General features: G+C 36.8%; 1 protein-coding gene across 12 annotated transcripts in view; it reads right to left on the reverse strand.

The window, feature by feature from the left end:
- KLHL32 (kelch like family member 32) overlaps positions 1-24,226 on the reverse strand; it is a 128,616-nt gene that overhangs the window by 61,764 nt on the left and 42,626 nt on the right. For all 12 annotated transcript variants that reach the window (XM_035319994.1, XM_035319993.1, XM_035319996.1 and 9 more), the window contains 2 exons: positions 12,225-12,332; positions 2,363-2,461 (listed from right to left, as the gene is read on the reverse strand). In XM_035319994.1, the coding sequence (XP_035175885.1) occupies positions 2,363-2,461; positions 12,225-12,332 (207 nt within the window). The remainder of the gene's footprint in view (positions 1-2,362; positions 2,462-12,224; positions 12,333-24,226) is intronic.

Here is a 24,226-nt window from a genome sequence, read left to right on the forward strand (position 1 = left end):
GGTTTTAAGGAAAACTTCTCTAACTACGATGCTTTTACTTTTGCAATAGATATTTTTAAAATCACTCCATTCTATGTAGAACTAACACGTATTTGACAGAATTAATTTAGACCCTGTAAGATATCACACTCTTTATGCACAGTACTTTGTTGACCTCTGCTAAAAAGGCTAAAAACGACAACTCAAGGTTGATTACTTGTATGGACTGTAACTCTGTGGAACAAACAAGGCAGATAAATTATTACGCTGATCTTTTCAGGCCGCAAATGTGTCTACAGATATGTCTTGTCTGGGCAAACCTCCTAAATAAATACAAAGCCATACATGATGTAAACTAGAGTCGTCCCACAGATCTCCAAGCCGATTCAAAACCTTACAATGAGACCAATTCAAAAACATTTACAGAACTATCACTTTAACTCTGTCTACCAATACATATTCTGCCCCTTATTCACTACCCCTCCTCCCTACCTTATTCCTAACCTTCATTATTGTAAATCTTGACACTGGGTCTCACTTCCTCTTGATTTTCACACCAGCACAGATTCAGTTACCCTACCTCGGTGCACGACTCAGAGTACAACAGACCTCTCTCGCATTATTTGAGTAACTACTTATTGGTCATCATCTCCATCGGACTTTTACTGGTCTGTTAATAACAGAAATTTGGCAGCAATGTTTGCTGACTGGCTTTTGTTGTTGTTTTTTGTTTGTTTTACTAATTCATTAACAATCTGTTCCTAAATGCATGCCTATGGCTTGCATATCAAGGACTAGATCCAAAGCACTGTTAATACTATGTCTATTCACCGATTGCTTCCACTTCAGTGACCTGTGGATCAAAAAGCATTTAGACGGTGCCAAGGGAAGAGCCACTAATACCACAGTTCCACATAAGTCTTCGTTCTTTCATGACCTAAACTGGGCACATACCTGTGCCCTTTGTACAGTCCTCTCATGTCCCTACCTCACCTGCACTACAATACTTGGCTCCATCTGTACTTTATTTTTCTAACTTTACTGCAATGGTCTCTTTGGTCCAATTTCTGCCAAAGAGCATGTAAGCAGCAAAGAAATGCTCACACTGACTGATTTTGTTATGGGGGCATTAAATATATTGTATAGCTATCAATTTTGGACCTGTATCTTCTTTCTTATTATAGTACCCCCTTCCCATGCCTGCTTGACAGCTGGTAGGCCAAATGGTTTTGTGGCTTATTTGGCATTTCACATGTCCTGTTTCTTCAAAGACCATCAATCCCATTACATTCCATGTCTATTTTCTCAGAAAAATTCACTTTTTCCCTACATTCCTGAAAACAGAACTGACACAAATTGCAGTCCTCTATCAGCTCCTTTAATTTCCTAATCATTTTAATATGCACAAATTAATACCACGTTACTGTCTTAACATATATTTTGAAGGCTTCCCTAAGGCTGCACTCAAAGAACAGACTCTCCATAAGATGCAAAGCCTTCAAGTACATCCTGAAGCTCTTAACGTGAGATCCTGTATGCCTATGGTACTCAGCAGCTCAGTGTGCTGCCAAGCACACTCAGCAGACTGTTCAAAGGCAATTATGCTGGTGGAAGGCAAAGGCATACAGAGAGCATTGTGCTGACATGCACTTCCATGCCCAATTGTTGCACAGATAAAGCTAAACCACCCTATTCAGAAACAATACTGAAATATTACAAAGAAAGGTAAATGGTTCTGTAGAACTGGTGTTACTATTTTTTATAAAGCTTTTCACTGCTAAACATCAAAGCTATGTTCTTGCTACCATCATGAGCCATCTCCTACACAAGCCAAGCACAAAACACAATTTTACTACATTCATTTTTTTTTTTTCCTTCATAATGACAGTTCTAATGTTGATATTACTATTAGCATTATGGGTATGAGGCGAGCTGGTAAAAAGGTGCCACTGTAATTCAGCCTACCCATGCAGCAAGAGGTAGCTGTGCCCTGGAATATACGTCAATATTCTGTTGCGAACACTGAAGCAACTGAATGCTTCAAAATACTCATGATCACCAACAGGGAAATGCTTAACATTTGGGAAACTGCAGAAGAAGAAAGCAAATTCTCTGGTGAAGGCTGGAATCAAACTCTTGTGTGCTGATACTAATTGATGGCGCACCCTTGTTTTCAAGACTGAAATGGATAAAAGGGATGAAGGACAAAGCACCTACCAAAAATTAATACCCATATTACCCTCAGAATTCAGGTCTCCTGAGATCCAATTTATTGCCACTTTGGCTACACCAGGTATTTCAGTAATGCTCTCCTACTGAAATTAGGCTTGGAACAAAGGTTTCCCAAACAGAAATGGCCAATAATCAGGAAGAGAAGCCTCACCTGAATGAGATAGTGAGAACATAAACTGAGAAGCTCCAGCAGCTGCAAATGACTCCCAGCTGCTAGCACATCCTGTATCACCCCTGGCTCCAAAAGGATCTGTAAAGAAGAAAATAAAAGGTTTGTCATGTAGAACTCTGACTATTTGTAGAAAACACTACAGGCCTTTGGTACTTGAGACATTTCAGTCAACTTAAAGAACAAAATAGAAGCACACAGAAAAATATTTGCAGGATAGAGACAGAATTTTTAGAGTACATTTGATTAGCAAGCAGATTTTCCTGCAAGAGCCCATAAGCCACACTACCCCCACATGCTTTAAAATGAAATGCATGTTAGTTATTTAAAAAGGAGACTTTTCAAAACAGCAGAACATCCTTTTGTTGTATGTATGTATGCTCTACCTGGTTATTTCCATATATGCTGATAAATTAGACCAACGTAACTGACAAGTCTCCAGAATTAATATTATTCATGCCTGTAAAAATATACAGATTAGAAACACCCTTCCCATTCTGCATGGTACACCACTTCATAATTTTCCTAACCACTCTCTCCATTTTACAGAGCAAGGCTGTGAAGGCACAAAGTGTGCATGCTGCTGGGGAAGTGCCAGAAAGGGCTTAGAAACCAAGACTGATTATCCTGTCACTTGCTCACATGATACTCCTACTCATTTCAATTAAAATCACGCACAGGCAGCAGCCAGGATAATTGGGCCTCAGCTCCTAGCCTGCTGTCTTGGGGTCAGCTTGTTAGAGCATCCCTCTCAGGACACAGAAAGTCTTTGGGAATATAGACACCGGTCAATCTCTTTTATCAGCAAGCACATAACAAACTATCTAAAACAATATTATTTAAGGATAACTGGTGTAGCATCCAAGAAAAAAAAAAAAAAAAAAAAAAAGGTTGAGAAATATTAATTTTTAAAGATATTCCATTTATTCAGAGTTTTATGCTTCTTGCGTTTCCCAACAACTTTGGTTTCACACCACATGAGGTCAGTCTCTCACTGTTCCAGAGGGAAGTAAAGCTTTTTTTCAGATCCCTTTTCTTCTGCCCATACAATTTAGTTTTAACTCTCAGTATCACTGTGTGTCTCAAACACAGCGAAATATGGAGGATGGCACACAAAAAGGAAAGACACTGATCTGTGTCTACATTTTTTCATTTTCCTCAAAAACAACATACATTTCTTCAAGCAAAAAACACAAGTAATCCCCAACATAATGGATATCTTAGGAACGAGAAATGATTCTTGTTTGTATCAAGGACTTACTTACTTGGCAGTGTATGGCATGCTTAAAGTATGTGCAAATCACTATGTATTTATACTAAGTTTTAGGCAAACATACAGGTAATTTACATGCAGTGTAACTATTTCTTTACCTAGCCAGCCAGACATGTAAAGATGCTAATGTAAATAAGAACCAAGCCCACCACTATGCAGGTTTTTGGCTGATGCTAATTAGGTTGCTATGCATGATGCAAGGTAGTTGAAGGGAAAGACAGAAAGGATGTCAGTTACAAAAATATCTCCAATAAGTACATTTAAAAAATTGTGCAGCACTGTAAATTATTTTCAAGTGAGAACTCAAGGTCAGAGTGACAAAACACGCTGTTTTAGACCTTGCAACGTTTGTTATTCAGACATCATTTACACTGAGCAACATCTGTCACCTGAACTGATGCCGTATTACTTATTAAATGCCAGCCACCGGCTTTAGTATTGTTAAGACACAATACGAAGAGAAACAGAACACTAAGCAGATTACTATCTTGTAGGCATAGACAAACTATATTTGACTGTGATAGCAGTAATGCATTTTAAAGCTACAGCAATCCATTTATAAATAATACTAGTAGCATTATGAGACAGAAGTAGGACTGGGGTAAGGAGGATAACTGGTTACTTACTCAGAGGTGATCTGCACAAAGTCAGCCACAAAGTTCATTTCAAGGTGGCAGAACAGTTTTTTTTTTTCCATTTCTTACAGGTTTTTTACATCATGCAAGATGTATTCCACTGAGATAACATATTCAACATTTGTACTTCCCAATAAAACTGTAGAAAGTCTACTTTGTCTCTTCCCGAATTTCATGTTATATTGAACTAGGTGAATTTTTATTCAATGCTCATTTGGATATAGGCAAATATGTTAATTAGCCACCAGCAAACTGATGGTGGGGAAACCCACGGGAAAAGGAAAACAGTAAGTAAAGAAGGAAAAAAATATTGCAAGCCCTTCTTCTACTGAAACTGGGGCAATCCAAAAGTATTCCACGCCTCGACTTCTATTAATACAATTACTACATTCCATTTAATAACCAGTATAGCTGTTAGTTTGCTATATAGACTGTCCAGATGAATCTTAACAGTAAATGCACATGAATACCATCATTAGTACACCACAAGTATACAGTGACTGACTCTACACTCTGTCTAACCTCAAAACAACAGCTCTGAGGTCTTCAGAGTGATGCTAATTGAAAATTAAGGAGAGGGCAACTAAGATTTAGTTTGGATTCACACCTTCAAAATGAATCACAAATTATTACTGTGGAAACTTAAAAACAGAAAATAAAAACTAAGTCCTTTTCCTTACTCCATTCTCAATCCAAGAGTTGTGTGGCATAATTATCAGGGCAGAAACTAGGTTGGAATAATTTTGAACCATCAACTCCAGACAAATCTTGCAATTAACACCAGCAAAGGATGTGCCTTTGTATGACACATGCCACCTTAAGACTGGTTTCTGTGCTGTTTGTATATTAAGATTAATTAGATGCAATTCATGTATTGCACCTGGCTGCACCTTGCAATCAAACCTCTATTCAACCCTTGTTTTGAGAGTTAATTTTCTTTATGCTCTCAACTTTCATCTGGCCCATTGATGCTACCCAAGGAAAACAGCTTACACTTCTCCCTTTACACTATGACCAGACCTTGCAGATAGCCTCAGCAGCTTACTTTCCAAAGCCCCTGGTATGACGTACTGCTCATTTTCAAACTGATCTCCCTTTGTCAAGTAACCTTCTTCTCCAACACAATCACCATGTTCAAACAGGAATCCTGTTCTTCAAGGCAGTCCTTCTATACCATCCATCATCCCACAAACCCTTCAGAGATTATGTATTATACCCTGTTCACCCCCTCTTGTAGTCACATCCACAAATCAAGGGACAGAAAAGATGCTAAATTTGGCATTTCTTTGCAACAGAATTTTCACAGCATCAAGAAAGGCAGGTTACACAATTTCTTAGACCCATGTTTCTTAGAGATACTACATAAATCCATGTGGAAATGCATCCATTTATGCTTGGTTGATACATCGAGGAAAACTGCTCTTCAAACGTTAAGAATTAGAAACTTTTACAGATGAAACCTGAGCTTCTGAAACACAATTCTGAGGAAGAAGAGGTTGATTATAATCAGTCCCATGGTCACAAACACACATGGCCCTGAACAACCCCTTTATGCATCCACCCTGTGGGCAGTTGCTCTAAACCTGTAATTCATTCCTCTCCCCTGGGATTTATGTTTTTCCTTCCCAACTCACCTTGCATACCCTCCAGACTCTGGACAAGCATGGAGAAGATTAACTGGGATCACACATCTTGCCTCTCTCTTCCATCACTTTTCCCTGGGACACTTCTTCACTACACAAAGCAACTAGTGGGTGTGATTTCTTGGGCTAGGAGCAATACGAGAAGCACCATCCTTTCTCAAGGACAATGCTGGGACAACTAGTCATGTCTCACTTCCACACTGCCCAGACTAAGAACTTTCTTCTGCTTTTCTAATGCATTTTTTTTTTTTTTAATAACCAACCAACGAGAATAAGCCTACAAAAAATTGTAGCAAAGAGGGCAGTAACAGGTGAGAGTGAGATAGAAGCCTCCTTAAGCTGTCCTTCCCAACAAACAAAACTTACAGGCTGAGGGAGAAGGTAAGGTCCTGGTTAACTATCACTTCCTATGGAGATTCATGGGGTTTATATCAGGAAAGAAAAATTAGATCTGTTCTCTGTGTACTGCAGGCTGTTACACTGTGACAGCAAAGAAAGATGTAATTTCATGTCAGAAAATTTCAGAAAGTAAGCCATATGGAATTTAGCACAGAAAAGAGAAAAATCCTAAAGTTCCTGACAGCCTGATGCAGGAGAAAATTTCTTCCTGACTCCCCTTGCAGTGATCAGCATTTCAAAGGAGACAGGCATCTAACAAAAGCACCACTTGTTTCTCCCCTCCGGAGACCATTCTGTGTGCTTCAGAGTGATTGAAAAAAGTAACTTTTCTTTTAAAGTAATTTAGACTGCATTTGACTCACAACCAGTTAGCACTTCGGCCTGTGTCTCTGCTCACTGGTGTTTCAGCTGAATGTTGGGCTCCCCACATGTTGAGAAGAGCCTGCTTCAAAAAAACGTGAGTGGGGCAAGAACGTTCCAGTGCCCTCCAGGCAACTGCCCAAAGCCTGGGCATTTAATGTTTGATAATACTCACTGCAAAACCCTGATGTCTCATTAGCCAGTGACAGAAGGAATCATGACCAGCATTTCTCTGATATTTATCATAGCATTTTTCCAGAAAACTCAGTGGAAGTCTGTGTTAAATGCACAGCATATGAACTAAGACTCCAAGCAAATTCACTTTTTCTGTGGTGAGCTGTTTCAATACTTTGATTACTTTCACCTTGTCCATACCTCACCCAGGAAAATCATCCACTCACAATACTGCTTTGCAATATGCCTCATCCACAAGGGAGCTAGAAAGGATTAACAGAATAAGGGGTTCTAAGATATTGACAGCTGTCTCCCCTCAGTCTTAACTGAAAATGGCAAATAAAATACTGGCTAATCACTAGAAAAACTGTCACTATCAAAGAAGGGAGATTTTGATGAGAGATGAAAGCCATGATTCTATGAAGGAATCAAAGCAATTGTCAGGAGAAACAGTTGTACTTACAAATATTTATTTGTACTATTTCTTTACTACCGAGAACACCTTGCACTCTTCCACATTTCTTGTTAAAGGATAAATTTAGCTGAAGTATTTAAGAAAAAAAAAAACATCAAAACAAAAAAACAATTTCACAAAGGAGCTATAAGATAATACTTTAACTAACTGTAGGTTCATGTGTATGAATTTGAAAAAAAAAATATCACCAAATGGTACTCCTATGAATTCATGAAACCTGGTTAGTAAAGTGATATAATGATAAGGCTGTTACAGAACCACATATTCAGTTTTCTGTTGGTGGTAGTGGTGGGTTTTTTCTTCTTCCTCTTTTTTTTTTTCTTTTTTCTTTTTAAAGTGAATACAAGTTGGTAAATAAAGCCATTAAATAAATAGAACTTATGTAGATAATGTGTTAAAGTAATTCAGAGCAACCCAAGCACATAAAATATCTGAAAACAACATGAAGTTCTACATTTGTAACTAGAATGATATATCGATATCACGTTTAATAAACACTGCTTCTATGTTAACATTTGGTGAGTAAAAGAAAATTTGCTTATGTAAGTAACAAAAACATGAAGTCACAAAAGTAAGTTAAGATTTTAAAGACTATTTTCAAATTATTATAAATGCAACTTTGTATGTGAATTTCAAGAAATAGAAACATTTCAACCATTCTGTAGGGTGCACTAATCTTGGGCTATCTAAGAAGATATCACAGCACAAGGAACACCAACATTTGTTTTTGGAGAAATAGCTGAAAACAAAACAGCCCTTATACTAGGGCTACCCCTCTGATTCCTTCTTTTCTCCTTTGGTAATTTAGAACAATTTTATAACTTCAGGGAGACAACTTATTTTTTATTAATACAAAAGCAAAATGTGGTTTAGAAAATGAAAACAGAACTGCCGGTTAGAAAATAGGAACTGGTCGGAAGAACTATGTATTAAGCCCATTGAGCTTCTGGTTTCCTGCGTGGCTTTTGGAAAGTTACTTACATCAGAAAATGAAATGATTTTTGAAGGAATAAAGTAAGGTCAGTGATTACTCCATTTTGTAATGTATTTTGAGTTCCTCAAACACAATTCTACCTAAATGCAAAATATAATTTATTACCATAGATTAAAGACAGATGATAAAATTTAATTACAAAGAAGAGAGATCCAAGTCTGCAAAGCATTTCGGTATACATAGAACTCCAACTGTGTATCTGTATTTTTGTTGAATTAGAATCACAGTCACCTACTGCAAATTAAAGCCAGTGTTCTCACGTGATTCTTCTTTCTTGAAACTATACTACTGCTCCTGTCAAATGACTCAAATGATGGTGTCACTTAAATAAAACATTAAAAAAAAATAGTTTGCTGGACCTGAATATGAGGAGGAATGCAAGTCTCATAAGGAGCCTTAGAATTTCACTTTAAGCCACGTATTCCGTCCCACTGGACTTATACTTCCTAAGACTCTATTTTCAGCACTGAAACTTTTCAGAGGCCCAAAGATAGTCTTCTGATCAAAAGCAGCTTTTCTTGTAATGACGAGTGATTCACCATCCAGCTAAAATGGTTTAATCACGGGTTATCCCATTCCTCCAAGTCTCATTATGCCTCTTGGTAATGGAAGAGTTAAAGCTCAAAAACAAAACCAAGAAAAAAGTCAAAAAGAGCAGACAATAATGCCCATAATTCTTTAACCCAGACCTAGCGCCCATAATTCTTTAACCCAGTGGTTAAGGCTCTTACTTAGAAGGAATTGTGAACTCCAAGCCCTGCCCCAAGAACTGTTTCCTTATATTAATATCTAAAATATTTCTGTCTTGCTTGTATCTCATCTACCTCCATTACAACACACATCTGATAACTTGCAGAATGCCCCTGTGAGAAGGAAGGGTGAGCTTACTGAGATTGCTGCCACTTTGAAGTATGAGAGAATGACCCTAAAGCCCTTTTATGAAGAAAGGAGAGAGACAACTACAAAAGGGAAAGAGCTGTATCACTGAATTGTGAATATGTGGAGTACATGGTAAACTGCCTGATCCAATCGGGAAGGCATTTAGGACAAATTTTTCTTCAAACCACTATTTCTTCACTTTTCAGCCTCACCCAAAAAGACTGAAGGAACTATCCATTAGACTACATTACAGTCTATCACAAAAGCTTTCTTCTTTTCAGGCGATGTAGATTCAACTCCTTCTAAGAAAAAATGGGAAAGTAAGCCCCATTCCTTCATTCGAACATCATGGACATGGCAGTAAGAGCACCAAAAAATTATCATGATCCTGTATTAGGAAAGACAGCACAGTGGCATGTAATTCCTGAAGAAAAAATCCTGCCTGCAAATCCTGACAAGAATCTGGAATCTCATCTTTGTAGGCATTGGATTCAGGCACTGTGGATTTGCAAGAGAAAATGAACCAGATTTAAGGTTCCTCTCTCTCTTGATGCAGAAAACAAGAAACCTCAGCATCCTCAAATTCATTATGGGATAAGAAACCATTGGCTGCATATCACAACACTCACTCACTAAATTCAACTTTTTCCTTGATCTTTTGCAATCACATATAACAAACACTCTGGGAAGAGCCTGTCAAAGGGGAAATACCCCTCCAAATAAGCCTACTGTATGCCTGTTTTAAGTAGATTGGCTGCTGAACAGCTGAGTAAGAAGAAAGGTCACTTTTGCCAAAGATTTCATTATTAGAGAACTACTGAGAGTCTAGCTGCACAGAACATGCTAATGAAATTGTATCCGTTTTTTGTCTCAACTTTACTCTTGAGAAAAAACGGATACAGCAACATCGCATTCTGCTATTATTCCTTTTGTTAGTTTTTATGCATTTCTATATCAACATTTCTTTGTTGTTATATGATAAGGGACCATAGTAATGCATTAATTCAGTTGGAATTCTTATATTATTTAAATCTAGCTTCAGTCTTATTACAATCTTTTCTTCTATTGAAAAAGCAATTTTACCTTAAAAGCAGAAGATTTACAACAGTTATTACAATAGGGCACTGTCTGCCTCAGTACACAGGACGATAACATCAGTAATTTAAGTCCACAGTCACATTTCAAATAAAAAAATAATAATGCAAGGATATCATAGATGGATATCAGATTGCAATATCACGCTAAAAATTAAATTTCTTAACTTTGATAATTTTAAACAACTGTAGGCATCAAATATTGCTATCGTGCAATACTGAATATTTCCACCAGATGTCTCCAATACACTGTTTTATACAGAAGGATACATTTCAGTTAAAACACATTCAAATTGAATGCAGGTTTAGCAAAATACTAAGGAACAAGGATAGAAGGCACATATTATTTACTAGGCAGCCAAGGATACTATCCCAGCAGCAAGGTGGGGTGGACTGTTGGCTTACAGAAAACAAATCTGTCCTTTTGTGGTTCCCAACGTATTTTACACAGGTTTACTTAAGTTTCAATTTCACCGAACAGTAGGGGAGCATACCTCTGTTCACAGCAGACAGAAGTGGTCAGATACAAGTCAATTACAACCCATCTTTTCAAAATTGGCTTTAGAAAGTGTATTTTGAATACTTCCATTTAGCAATAAGACTTCTCTTTTGACAGTAATAGGCCTATAGTCTCGAATAACTTTGAGCATGGTACAGGTGCTCAACAGCACAGGAAACATTCACCTTTATCTATCAAAACTTTTAAGTGAAAGAACACAAAACATACAGATGACAAGCTATACATTGATACCTTCAGCCAATTCAGTAACATGGTATCTTTCTGTTTTTTTCTCTCTCTCTTTCTTTCACTCTCTTTTTAATATCAAAGGAAAATATTTGAATAAATCGTGTTTTCCATAATAGCTGAAACAAGAATTTCACGGGTTAATCTCTAAGGCCAATTGTAAACTATTAACTGTTTTGTGGTAAAATATAAATATATAAACCCCTTATTTCTATTTAATTCCCTTTGGAAAAATAAAAAAATAAAATAAGGCCCCATACTCATACCATAGTACAACCCAGCAATTCTTCTTAAATATGGATTTAAGCTTTTCTTTTCAAAATTAACTAATAAATTCAATTATGGTAGCAATAATTCCTGAAATTGTGTGTTTCTCTAGAGTACAAAGCAAAAACAGTGCATCTCCAAGCTGGGTGTAAGAAGTTCTCAACTCACTGAACTGAAATGGCATCATATAGCAATGCTGACCAGGTATGCTGTGCATAGGCATGGCAGGACACATACATGTTTTCTTTGTGCTGTTTTGTTTTGTTTCATTTTGGCAGGGTCAGTAGGGGTGGGAATAGGAGCATCATTCCACATCTCCAATTCTCCGAAGTTTTGTTTTGACTTATACACTAGTAACATGCTATCATAAAACATAAAAAATAAAAATAAAAATAAATTACATACCTATAAGCATTTACAGAGACACTTGGACTGCTTCTGCCCCAAAGGTAAAATACTACATTTTCCCTCAATTGTAGTTTTTCAAGCACAGCAATGGTTTATAAATATTTATTTTTAGAAAAGCACCTAGTGTGTTTTTCCTCTCTTATTCAGCAGATAGATCAACTTACATTAATTTTTATGAACAAACAGAGCACCATAAAAGGGGCATAGGAGTCCTGTACGGTTCACTGCCTAGATACAATGCACACAAACAGTTTATTTATTATACAATCCCTCTTATGGGGGGGGGGGGGGGCGCCCCCCACCAACCACCACCCCTGCCACACCCACACCACCATACAGACACACATACAGCAGTATATCCAAAATAAGATCTGTTAAACCAAAAGACCTTGTACTGGGCAGTGTGAATAATAATTTCTAGTAGTTCTTTAGGGGTGATCTGTATTTATTGCAAATTGCTTTAACTTCTCTCTCTCAGTTTGAAGAACTGTACAGTACCTGTCCAGTATATGCAAAGTCCAAGGCTTGTTTTAAACCTAGGCTTGTGACACCATGCAAATTCACCTCATCAGCTTCACTTTCAACCATGCAGAGACTGAACATTGCCTAGGAAAAGAAAAGAAATGTTATTAAGAATTAAAAATAAATCCAGTGAAGGTCCAGGAAGAACAGGACTCATTTTTCCATCTTCACTAACTCTTGTATTTCCTTGGAAAAAGAACTCTAAATAGCAACTGACTTGTGAGTTAGAGTGAGGTCTATATGAGCTTTCAATACTTCCCCATAGCAATCAATATTGCAAGAGAGTCCTTTTAGCAATAAAGAAATACAGAAATTTATTCTGAAAAAACTGAAACAAATCTCCTGGGTCCATGAATATATACTTCCTAAGTAATTTAGGTGAAATCAAAGGGAACAGTTGCACAATAAAATATTGTTCAATAAAAATAACAAAAAATGGACTTTGGAAAAAAAATCCCTACAAACACCAGTAGAACTAAAAACTATTATTATGAATAGTATCATTATATATAGGAAGGACAATAAGCCATACACAATTACTTGTATAAGTGAAAAAAGAGGCAATTAACATATCTTTTTTTAAATAATGCTCTCCAAGTATCACCTCAGACTGGAATGTGAACAATATAATACTCAAGTTATTGAAAGAGTGGTAAGGATGTAGCTTTAGATGACTGCATCTCCAACTTCCCTTTACTTTTTATTCACCCAGTTTCTCAGACCACATTAATCTTCCCATAAAACCTACACCAAGGACTAGTACGGGTTATATTGGACTTACCTACAAGTAACGATGAGAAGGGCAGCTGTCCCTTCATCCAGTCCTACTTTCCAGGACATCAGCCTTCAGTGCCTCTCTACACTGAAGCAACTCTACTCAGTCTCTGGATCCCTGTAGGAATCTTTTTCTTACCATCCCTGTTAAGCTTAAATTCCCATCTTTGCCCCATGCTCTTCCCTGCCAGCCTGAACTCCTGTTGCACGTCCCTAATTATCGCTCCTTCCCTCCTCTTGTCGCTCCCATTCCCCAGTCCAATGCTCTTCCAGAAATGCAGCCTTTATTTCTGCTACTCTCCCACACATTTAACAAGATACACCATTCTCAGTCTTTTGACAGTAAACTGTGAACAAATAAATTAAACAGTTCTACCATCTGTCATTGCTAGAGTCTAAACTTAGCCCCAGTTGGTTTTGTGTAAAGCTGTTAATACTCCTACGTATGCTAGCAAACTTCACCTTGGAGAATTCCACTAAAGGAGCACTTGCTATGAATTATATACATTCCTCTACTTTTGTGGCTACTCTAGATGATACCTGCAGAAGCTGAGGCAGTCAACAAGCACGCTAGATTTCGTATATGCAACCTGTCCACCAAGCACTGCTGAGCTTAAAGTTAAAAATAAGCACTATCCTCTCCAACAGTTCATCACATGGCATTCACATAGACTCAGGAAGCTTCTTTCAAGAACTGAGAGTTTCTTGCAAATAAGTTATTTGTTCTGAAAGTGCTAGCCTTTTCATCATTAAAATTCCCTAATTTGACATAAATCTGTTGCCTGGAAGTCAGCCAGGATAAGCATGGATGACATTTATCACATGGCCAATCCTTGTCTTTTTGCAGTTCTCATTGAAATACAGTGATATCAAGGCTCCTTCCAGAACTGTCAAATAGTTTAAAAAGTTTATCACACTAATGTAGGACACAGCCATGAAACAGACCTAGATGTATATATGAAATATATATATATAACAAGTTCAGGCACTTTTCTAATTCCTTTAAAAATGTAATCACGGTTGAACATTTCATTGTCATTTAGAGTAATCAAGTGAAGTCTAATAGGTACTGTGAGGCTTCAGGGCTTGCCAGGAGCTGCAAGAAACCCATCGGCCATCTGCTCCTTGTAAAAGCAGACCTCCAGTTTGTCTGGAAGAGAGGACGTGAGGCCAAAATTCAGCACCAGTTGACAACTAGCCACACAAAAACATGGGCAAAGCCCTGCCCTGTGTCGAGACCCTTAAATATTTCTGGGATGCAGTGCCTTCCAGAATATCTGAAAATAATGCTTCATTTGCATTTGTTAATTGCATAGAGACAATGCCAACAACCGTCAGTTTCATCCAAAGACATCCTCCGCATACTGGACAGGCTTAATGGAAAAATAAAGAAAATACTGATTTACTAATGCTTATCCTCAGGGTTTTGGAAAGAGCTACAGCAAATCAAATATAAATGCAAGCCTACTCTGAATATAGCTACTGGACACCTTCCTAGTCCTCAAGTTGAGCCAGCAAGGCTTGATCCAAGGTTTTAAGTCATGGCTACAACTAAACAAAAACAAAAACAAAACAAAAGAAAACAAAACAAAAAACACGTCCTAACTAAAAGCCAGAAAGTATCACATACACTTCTGAACTAGATATTTAAGACATACAACAACCACTTCTTGGATGTTGCTCCAAGCTTTGATGTTACAGCTTGAGGAAAGGGCATACAGCTATTCCAGCATTCCTGTTCCAACTTAACTTCCACCTTATTTCTGGGGGATAAATAAGCTTCAATCTTTTTTTTTTTTTTTATATAGTGTTACCTTGTAACTCTCTCCCATTACAAATTTCTCCCTTGCACTAAACCCAGGTTGTTGCTCTTTGAACAAGAGGGGTTATGTTTCTGTTCGTCAGTAGTGCGCTGTGGCACCAGCTATCCAGAGACTGTATGTAATACATTGTCAACACACTTAATAGGTAGTTTTCCAGATATTTTCTGCTTGTCTTTACTGGGGATGCTTTGTGAATGTTGTGAGACAGAAATGTTTTTAACACTTAAACTTGTTACACTTTAAGTAGGGAAATATTTCAGTGGCCAATGGGAAGGGCTGCATATCTGTTTCCTAAATTATCTGTTACAATATGGTAAAATGGGGTAACTACAGAATTTCCTACACTATTAGGCATAAACAGATTCAATGTTGGGCATAACTACCAGAGCATAAATTTCTTATCACAGCATAAATCATGCTCTCACCAAAAAGGATAAACTTCACACAGTAAAGTGACTTTAAATCACAGTATATGACAAGAAATGCAATGCAAGACTTGAGACCAAAAAAAAAAACACAAACCACACCAGATATCTAAAAGAGGAATATTTAATGCCATTTTACCTACACTAAGCCTTTCAAAAGTATTTGTTAAGCACATCACAAGTAGTTTTGTGTTGTGTTACTACTCACAAGTCTCATGACTAGGAATTCTGCTATTTTTTATTAAAATATGGGTTTTTCCATGAAAAAAATAGAATGTTTTCTAAGCACCACACCAACAAACAACTATTTTCATGCAGTCAGATTTATACACTCCATGTGCTTTGATGTGTTATCTATATGTCCTTAAGTGTATGAATGTACAGTTACAGAGTATATCCTGCCTTGGAGAAATCAGGAAAAGTGCTCAAATTCTTGCACAAGAGTGAATTTACTGCTAATAACGCTGTACCAAACATTTCATGCATCAGCTGTTGCTAATTGTATTAAGTAGTAATTTGACCAGCTAGCACTGAGAAGTGTTGCGGGTCATGTTTTGATTTAATCTGTGTGTAAGACTGGAACACAAAAGCAATGGCAACAATACATAGTTTAAAAAAAGTTAATGAATGTTAAATAATGTGAAGTATACAAGCTAGATCCTGGGAAGAGTGCTACTACATGGTTTTTGACAGATTGTCTGCAACTGGTGGTCAGCATACATCTGGACTGGAACTAGAAGAAAAAAAATAATTCACATTTACTTTTGCTAAGAAATATTCCAAATTTCAGAAATTCAGAAATATCGTGAGTATTCTGAAACTCTTTAAAAGCTTAAAATTCTTCTTCTAAGAATGCCTTTTGCACTGACGCCATTGAAACATTTGTGTCACTGTATGCATAGGTACTTCCCTCGCTATGAAAACAAACGTGTCATCTCAGATATTCATTACTAAATACACTTTTTTGGATAATACTCCTTTGTCACACCAACTCCTGAATAACAAGGGAAAAGTCTCACGACACCACCTGTCTACACAGCTCTCATGGGGTGGATTTGCACACCTTCATTACAACCAGATTCTTTACACAGTGCCTGCAGAAAGTCTGCAAGTGCCTGCAAGGTTCAAGACGCTGCATGCTCTGCTTTCTCTGGCTGTACTACAGCAACTGCCTGAACCATGGGAACCATCTAAAGAATGTCATTACTTCATAAAGTTTCTATTCTGATCAAAGACTGAATGTCTCACAATGGGGTAAGCTTTCAGGTACAGAGAAAAACTTACATGAATCTCATCTGTAGACAAGGAATCACTTCAGTGATACAGGTTTTCATTGTAGTCTCACTAGATTTACAATTACAAACTATTCTACGGTACCACAATGATTCTAGCACAGTCCTTACACATGGCTTATTACTACACCTAAACTACTGAACTCAAGGGGATGAGGCCACTGTCACAGGGACCGAGGTGTAATCACCCACCGTGCCTCATGAACACGGCCTTTGGCACAGCTCTGGCCCCTGCCAGCCAGAGCTGTCTGAGGCAATGCCCAGGCCGCAGTCCATGGAGTACCTCAAGCCGTGGCTGTTCCAAAGGGATAACGCCAAGATGTTTGCAGAGGGAAGGAGGTTTAGTCACAAGGATATAAGCCACGCGGCACCAGTTGCATTTAGGGACAGAAAACAAGCCTTTATCCATCTAATGTACTAGCACAGGCAGCTTAATAGAGCTGCTTGCTATCAGAACTGTAGCTGCCAGTAAGCCACAGGGCTGCAGCTTTATGTGCCATCTGCTACACAAAGCTCATTTTCACTCATGGCGACCCTCTAAGTATTCTCTGGAAGTTTTTGACATTCAGTATAATTTATTTTTCAGGGAGCAACGCCAAAGCATTTAACTGCAAGATAAGGTCTGCAATGCTCCTCAGACAGTCCACATTTGGCTGAACTGAATAAGCTACCAGGAAAGTAGTCTACACAGGAGAACCGAACTCTGCTTGATGATCCTCAGTGTCCTTACCAGCAGGACAATTTCCTTCTCAGCCTGACAGTTTAAAGGTTTAATCTGGTATGAAAAAATATCTGCTTGATCATTGGCAGAATTTGAGCTTAGAAACCCAGTCTTTAATTCAGGCTGCTGTACTTGATTGCTATGTTTTCATCTGTAGGAATACACCGGTCATTAAATTCTGGCTTAAGACTTCTCCAATACCTAGAGAATGAGTTATGGTTGGGCTGTCAAACAGATTTCAGATGCATCTCTGAAAATGCTCTGAAGTTCTCTGCACTTAAATAGATCCATCAGTCCTTTTAATGCAATGCTAGTAGCCTACTTTATTTTTCTCTCAGTTACATTAAAAACAAGGCAATAAGAAAAACCTCTCAGGTAGTTGTACAAGTGACAGACAAGTAAAACAATTATATATAAAATCCTTAGATAAGTGCATAATTCAAAATCAATCTTACCAGAAAAGTTACCAAATTTGGCTAAACATGAAATGTTAATTATTATAAGTTATTCATATAATTCAACAATGCTAATGTTTCATACTTTGCTTTAAAATACCTCTGCTTGGACAAAATAAAACCTTATTTGAAAATGCCTTTTTTTCCTCCACGATGGTCATGAATGTGGGCAGCATCCGAATTGCCAATATGTCAACTTCAGTTCCCTTTTTTACAACAAAGCCTACTGATTAGAGGACCCATCTTTTCTTCCAGTTCCTTTAAATCTACAGGTCTTGCTTCGATATCCAATCAGTCAATGAGACTTGACAACGACAAAGGGATCAGCATACACCCACCCAGTCACAAATGTCTCCACCTGAGCTCACGTTTGTTTAAGAAGCTACAAACTAGAATGTAGCTAACTACAAAATTCATTTCTGTGAAGCGGGCAGACACTTCATTAACCATAAAAAGAGAAAGAGGGGAGGAAACAACCCTCCATTCTTCTTCTAATCTAGGCCTGAAACAGAACCCAAGCTAGTGAACTTCAGTGAGGAAAATGAAAATGAAGGGCACAATCCTTGGATAAAAATAATCAAACCATATTTGACAAAAGCAGCTCTCTGACTTCTGAAAATTTAACTTTGAAGAGGCATAGCAAGTTGGTGGCCTTCAATACACAGCACCTTGCAGTTTTACCAGTTTGCCCTCAGCAGCCAAAAGCACCTTTGAAGAGCTGTTTACATAGAACACAAAATAAGACAAGAGCTCAACACTGAATGCGACACAACAACAGGTACAGATGTGATCAGATCTGATGTAACTGGGCAGAACAGCCTGAGTAAATGATGCATAGCACAGTCATTGGGTCTAACTTCACATGCTCAGCTTTTGCAGCTGCTTAGATTTTAAAAGCAAAATGGAAGATGGGTGTGAAACACCACTAAATCAGAACAATAATGTATACTTATTTTAATTTAACAGTAACAAATTAGACAAAAGTGTCTAGATCCTTTGATTTTTTAATCAGTCATGCATCTCTGCAACAACAGGTACAGACTCCTTCACAACATACAGCTTCAGGAATAGAGAAACATGAAAAGAATATTCAAAATTCCCCAAATACAAATTGCTCACTGTCAGAAAGAGTGAGGTACAAAATTGCTCCTTGCCTTCGAGTCACTTTTTTACTTACTCAGATGATCCATATCTGTGACAGTAATGAGCTTGTCCCCATTTGTACACATCAATCTTATAGCCTTGGCAGGCTTAGCAAGCAGTAAATCGTCACAAAACAACTTAATCATGTCGCACAATATTTTACACAAGTAAACGCTTTCAGTGAATTCCATGCAACTCAGTGTCCTTTTAAAGGACAGAAACAGAATTATAAAACATACACAGTCTCAGGAGACAAGTAAACAAATATAAAAAGAACAGATTGTTATACCTGAAAAGAATGGTGACCAAAATTTTAAGTGACTTACTACTAGTGACCTAGGTAGAAACAAACTGGAATTCTTGAGCTTTTATAAGCTTTCTACTGGGAGTTTAAAATATACATATATGTATAATTTGACCACTGATACAAGTTCAAATAAATTACAGGAATATATTTGAAAGACATTGAAAACCATTAGGTGGTAATTTAAATCTGCAGAAAACCTGTTTAACATATAAGAAGTGTTTAAAGGAAAGTTAAAAAAGTAATTAAATGAGCAATGATATGCTGTGTAAATACTGGATAGAAAGAAAATTGGTAAAATACTAGAAACTTGAGAGAATAGGAGAACAAATTGTCATTTTGTGGGATTGTAATAACAGTATGTAAAGATAGCCAGCTGTATAACAAAATTAAGTGAAAGTGTTTTGTGGATAATTGATAGAAATAGGTATGTTTAGACACCCATCTACAGGACTTAGTGTGATGAAATATCTTACTATCCTTTTATATTGTGGAGCCCAGAACTACACACAATATTCATGGTGAGGTTATATCAAATATCCTTTCTACTCTGTAACTGTAGAGGAAGCCTAAACACTTGGCTTAGCCTAGATACCTAAAATACATGAAAACTTTAATTTTAAGTAATGGGTTGACTGAATTGAGGAATGAAAGCTGAAGAGACAGAAGTTAATTGCTTCCTTTCATTATATTCATCTTTAGAATTTCTTCTGCTTTGTTAAGATGAGTATTTCTGGAATGAGAACTACAAACCATAACAGCAAGGAGAAACTGAAAAATGTTTGCACCTTTAAGTGTGTTTCATGTGACAAATTATATGTATACAATTATATATAAAGAACCAGAGTTCTCTTTCACTTACCTGAATTCATTGTAAAGTCATTTCTAGTTCAAAAGCCTTAGGGGTAAGTAGCTCTTTAAAAATAGTTGCAGACTGCCAATTATGACATGCTGAATCCATACATAATGCCTTCCGTTTCCCTACCTTGACCTTCTTATGCTTATCCCTTGTTTCAGCTACATCAGCCCCAACCAACTTTTGTGATACATTCCAAATGGGAGATGAGCAAATGAACATCTAAATTACTGCCTTCAAGAAATGCCCTGGCTCTTCCAGGAATAAAGTAAACTGTTCCATTGCATAGCAATAATCTCTGAAATATCTCAAAGCTCCCTCAGCAAGAATGTGAAGTGACCGAAATCTTTATTTCTCTTTGATTCATCTCTAAAAGCAACTTAAAATAAACCTAAGCTTTCAAAAAAAAACAGAGAGTAAACTGAGATAATCTACAGTAACCCAAAAAAGAGCATTTCCATCCCGCTTTGCTGTTCTCAAACACTGTTTTGATAACTATCAGCAGCCCTAGTTCTACGTCTACTACAACAGATGAAGAACACTTGGACCCCCTCCACTAACACATAGCTCTGAACTGCACAAACTCGTGCTCAACCACAGTGTTATCAGTCAGGCAGCAAACACAGTAATCCCGGGATACTTCAGAAATATCTAAATTAGAAGCTGTACTCCCATGGTGTTCATAGTGCTTCAGCAAGGCCAGGCTTCCTTCACACAGCTCAATACAAGTATCTCCCACTCAGCTTACCCTGTTATCTTTCATCCTTGACTCTAACTGGCAGTTAGAGTTTTTGCAACTGAGGTACCAGAGCCTGCCTTTATCTTCAGCTGTTGCTCTTGTGTCCAGAAATCTGACATATACTCTACTGTAAAGGGTATAACCATTTGCTGCACTTCCTCACAATCACAACCAGATATGGAGAGTGGAAAGTTGGCACAGAGTGAACTAGCATTCTTGTAGTTCCTTTCATTGCACCACACTCAAAAAAGATGAACACACAGGACATCAAGATGAACTAGCAGTGAGTTAGCCTCTGTGCACATGAGCTTACTCATCTCTTAAGTACAGAGTTCTCTGTCAAAAATAAGTAAATAAATAATTGCTCCTACTTTCCCTGAAAAATTATCAGCTATGTTGTAAGGACTCTGGTCAAAAGTTACAGGAAAAAAAAAAAAATCCTACCATTCTTTGCATAAATTAAACCGTAAGTATGCCATCCAACCCAGCCTCTTTTATTACTGAACTCTACAGCTAAGATTCAAAATGAAACAAGCAGCTTATTTGGTAGTCATATTACCTCCATAACTAACTTCTTCCACCCAATTCAGAAACACATCTGAAGAAAATTAAAAACCTAATACGTAGTCATTAGATCTGAAAAAAAAAAAAAAAAAAAAAAAGGACATTTTTGAAAATGAGTGAATATCTATTTTGTTTTTCAAGCAAGCTAATTGGTAAAGAACTATTATGAGTGTCATTGTCAAGGTTACCTATTTATCTTCTTGCACTGAATTTTTAAGGTAAGTAACACTATCGAGTACTGGTTTACTGTTTTAGAAGAGCAGAATTATCATCTCAAATTTCTGCCTCCACAATTCCACAATGATATTGCTTGAGTTCTTAAAAATATTTTAAAATAGATAGGTGTTTTCAGTAAATGCAGTGCTTTATTCAGATTCACTTCCCACAACATATTCATTTACTTCTATATTCATCTGTTTTACATCTTTTTCTTATCAGGAAATTGATTGTACTTCTCTGATGCATCATAAAAGCTATTAAGAAAGTAAACTAGCACTTAAGAGATCTTGAATCAATTTTCTACACTTCTCAGGGAATTCAGTTATGATGAGATACTTTGGTATTTTTTATTGCATGTGTAATTTTAAGCCTGTGGAATCTTACCAGCATCAGTGGAACAACTTACAGTCTTAAATTCTTCCTGATTTGGTACCTAAATTTATCTTTATATGGGTTGCTCAAATTTGTAAATATCCAGTCCTGAGACTCATCTGTTTGGACTATAAAGTCTGTCAGGCCAAAACTTTCTCCTTTGCAGTTTGTACTAAAAATATCACATCAATGTTCGTGTAACAGTAATATTAAATAAATAACTCGTAATCTATTTAATCCCCTTTGTAGTATTAACCTTTAGTTGTTCTTAACTTCCATGTTCTAATCCTTCATTACATAAGCAATATTATTTCTTCTTTGCTGTTTTTACCTATAGAAATAAAAAAAAATCATACTGAATAAACAAGAATCAAGGTACTACTTTGACAGATGACAGTCTGCATCAAATATTAACCATGTTCTAGATATGTAACATACACTTATCTAAATAATCAATTTAATAGGCAAATATTTCCTCACTGCATGTAAAAACATAGTTTGTTCTTCTCATAACTAACATGATAATTTTGTTTTATTTTCCTCCCATTTTAAGCCTGCCTGTCCTAAATCAATCATAAGCCATGTCCTCTGGAGTCTCCTGAACACTGAAAAAACATATCCATCAATACCAACTACACGAAATATGATTAAGAGGCTTATTACATGATTCTTCTGAACAAGTTCTGTATAAACTCTCAGAGAAAATGTCACATAATGTCAATCATTGATAACTGAGCCTGCAGTAATACATCTGCTCAATGAAATCTATCTAAATATTGTTTTTAAGCATTTGCCATTCAACTAAGATGAAACCTGTAAAACGAAAAGGTCAGTTCTCATTCCCAGTTTAAGAGACTATGTAGTTAAAGAGATGAAAAGAAATACAGGAGAAACTGAACATTATACAATTTTATGCACAGTACTGAAGGCTCACATTACTGTTAGCAAAGCAAATTCCTTTGAACTTTTGCCACTTCTTTCAGCACATCAGTGTCAGACACTGCACCTAAGAGCATACCAAATCAATCATTTATGTTATGCACTTGTTGCATTGCACTGGTAATACAGAGATATCACTTCCTTAGTATCTTTAGAAACAAGTAATAAAAATGGAAGAGCTGCACTGCTGTTTAGAGGAGCTAAGGATGTGATTTGTGCATGTTTGTTGGGAGCCACCCAGCAAGAACAAAGTAATTTTATTGATTTTAACAAGGCACGGGGTCTTTACTCACAGTCAAAATAAACAAGACAAGCATTTTGTTGCTAACAAGTTAAATTCGTGGTTGAATCTACATCAAATACAGTACATATTTTGATTATCATACTTTTAATAATCAGTGTAACGTGTCTTCTCCAAACTTCTGTTTAGATGCACGAGCATAATTTGAGATACAAGTTAAAAGGACAGATCATAGCCTACTATTCCTGGTGAGTTGCTAATGAATTCATCACTAAAAAGGCCTATGTTCAAAAGTAGCCTAAATTGTAGAAACAAAATAATTCAACAATTATGTGCAATCCCATATAATAATAATAATAATATAAAAGTGAACTACCACAGCTACAGTACCCTTAGTTTCACTATTGCAAAAGAAATGAGTCACTATAGGTGATCCTGGATGCCAAAATTACTTTCTTTGTGGCAGAAGAAAGAAAAATGAATTGCAAGGACTGTGCCATGCAATGCACTGCAGAAATCTGCAGTAATGTACAGCCGGTCCTAACAATAGTCACCCTTAAATAGGCCTGCCTTCTGGAATATAAAGGGAGCAGCATAACTAGAAACAGATTTTTTTTACAGCATCTCCAGTCAAGCACAGAAAAGTATGAGTCACATTTGCAAATTTTTGCTTAAATTGGTGTAATGCTTCCCAGTGAATGCATAAGCCTATTGTTCCTTTGATGATTTTAGCAAGTGATATCAAAACCAAGCTCAAAATAAAACTGGAATAAAAGTCAGCTCTTGAGCTAGGACTTTACCACAACACATTTCATTCCAGGAGGCTTCTTGATATTTGGGGGAAATGAAAGTGAAATAAAGTGAAAAGAAAGAAAAGAAAGAAAAGAAAGAAAGAAAAGAAAGAAAGAAAAGAAAAGAAAGAAAGAAAAGAAAGAAAAGAAAAGAAGAAAAAGAAAGAAAAGAAAGAAAAGAAAGAAAGAAAGAAAGAAAGAAAGAAAGAAAGAAAGAAAGAAAGAAAGAAAGAAAGAAAGAAAGAAAGAAAGAAAGAAAGAAAGAAAGAAAGAAAGAAAGAAAGAAAGAAAGAAAGAAAGAAAGAAAGAAAGAAAGAAAG

The sequence above is a fragment of the Oxyura jamaicensis genome, chromosome 3, assembly GCF_011077185.1.
Source record: "Oxyura jamaicensis isolate SHBP4307 breed ruddy duck chromosome 3, BPBGC_Ojam_1.0, whole genome shotgun sequence".
NCBI lineage: Eukaryota > Metazoa > Chordata > Aves > Anseriformes > Anatidae > Oxyura > Oxyura jamaicensis.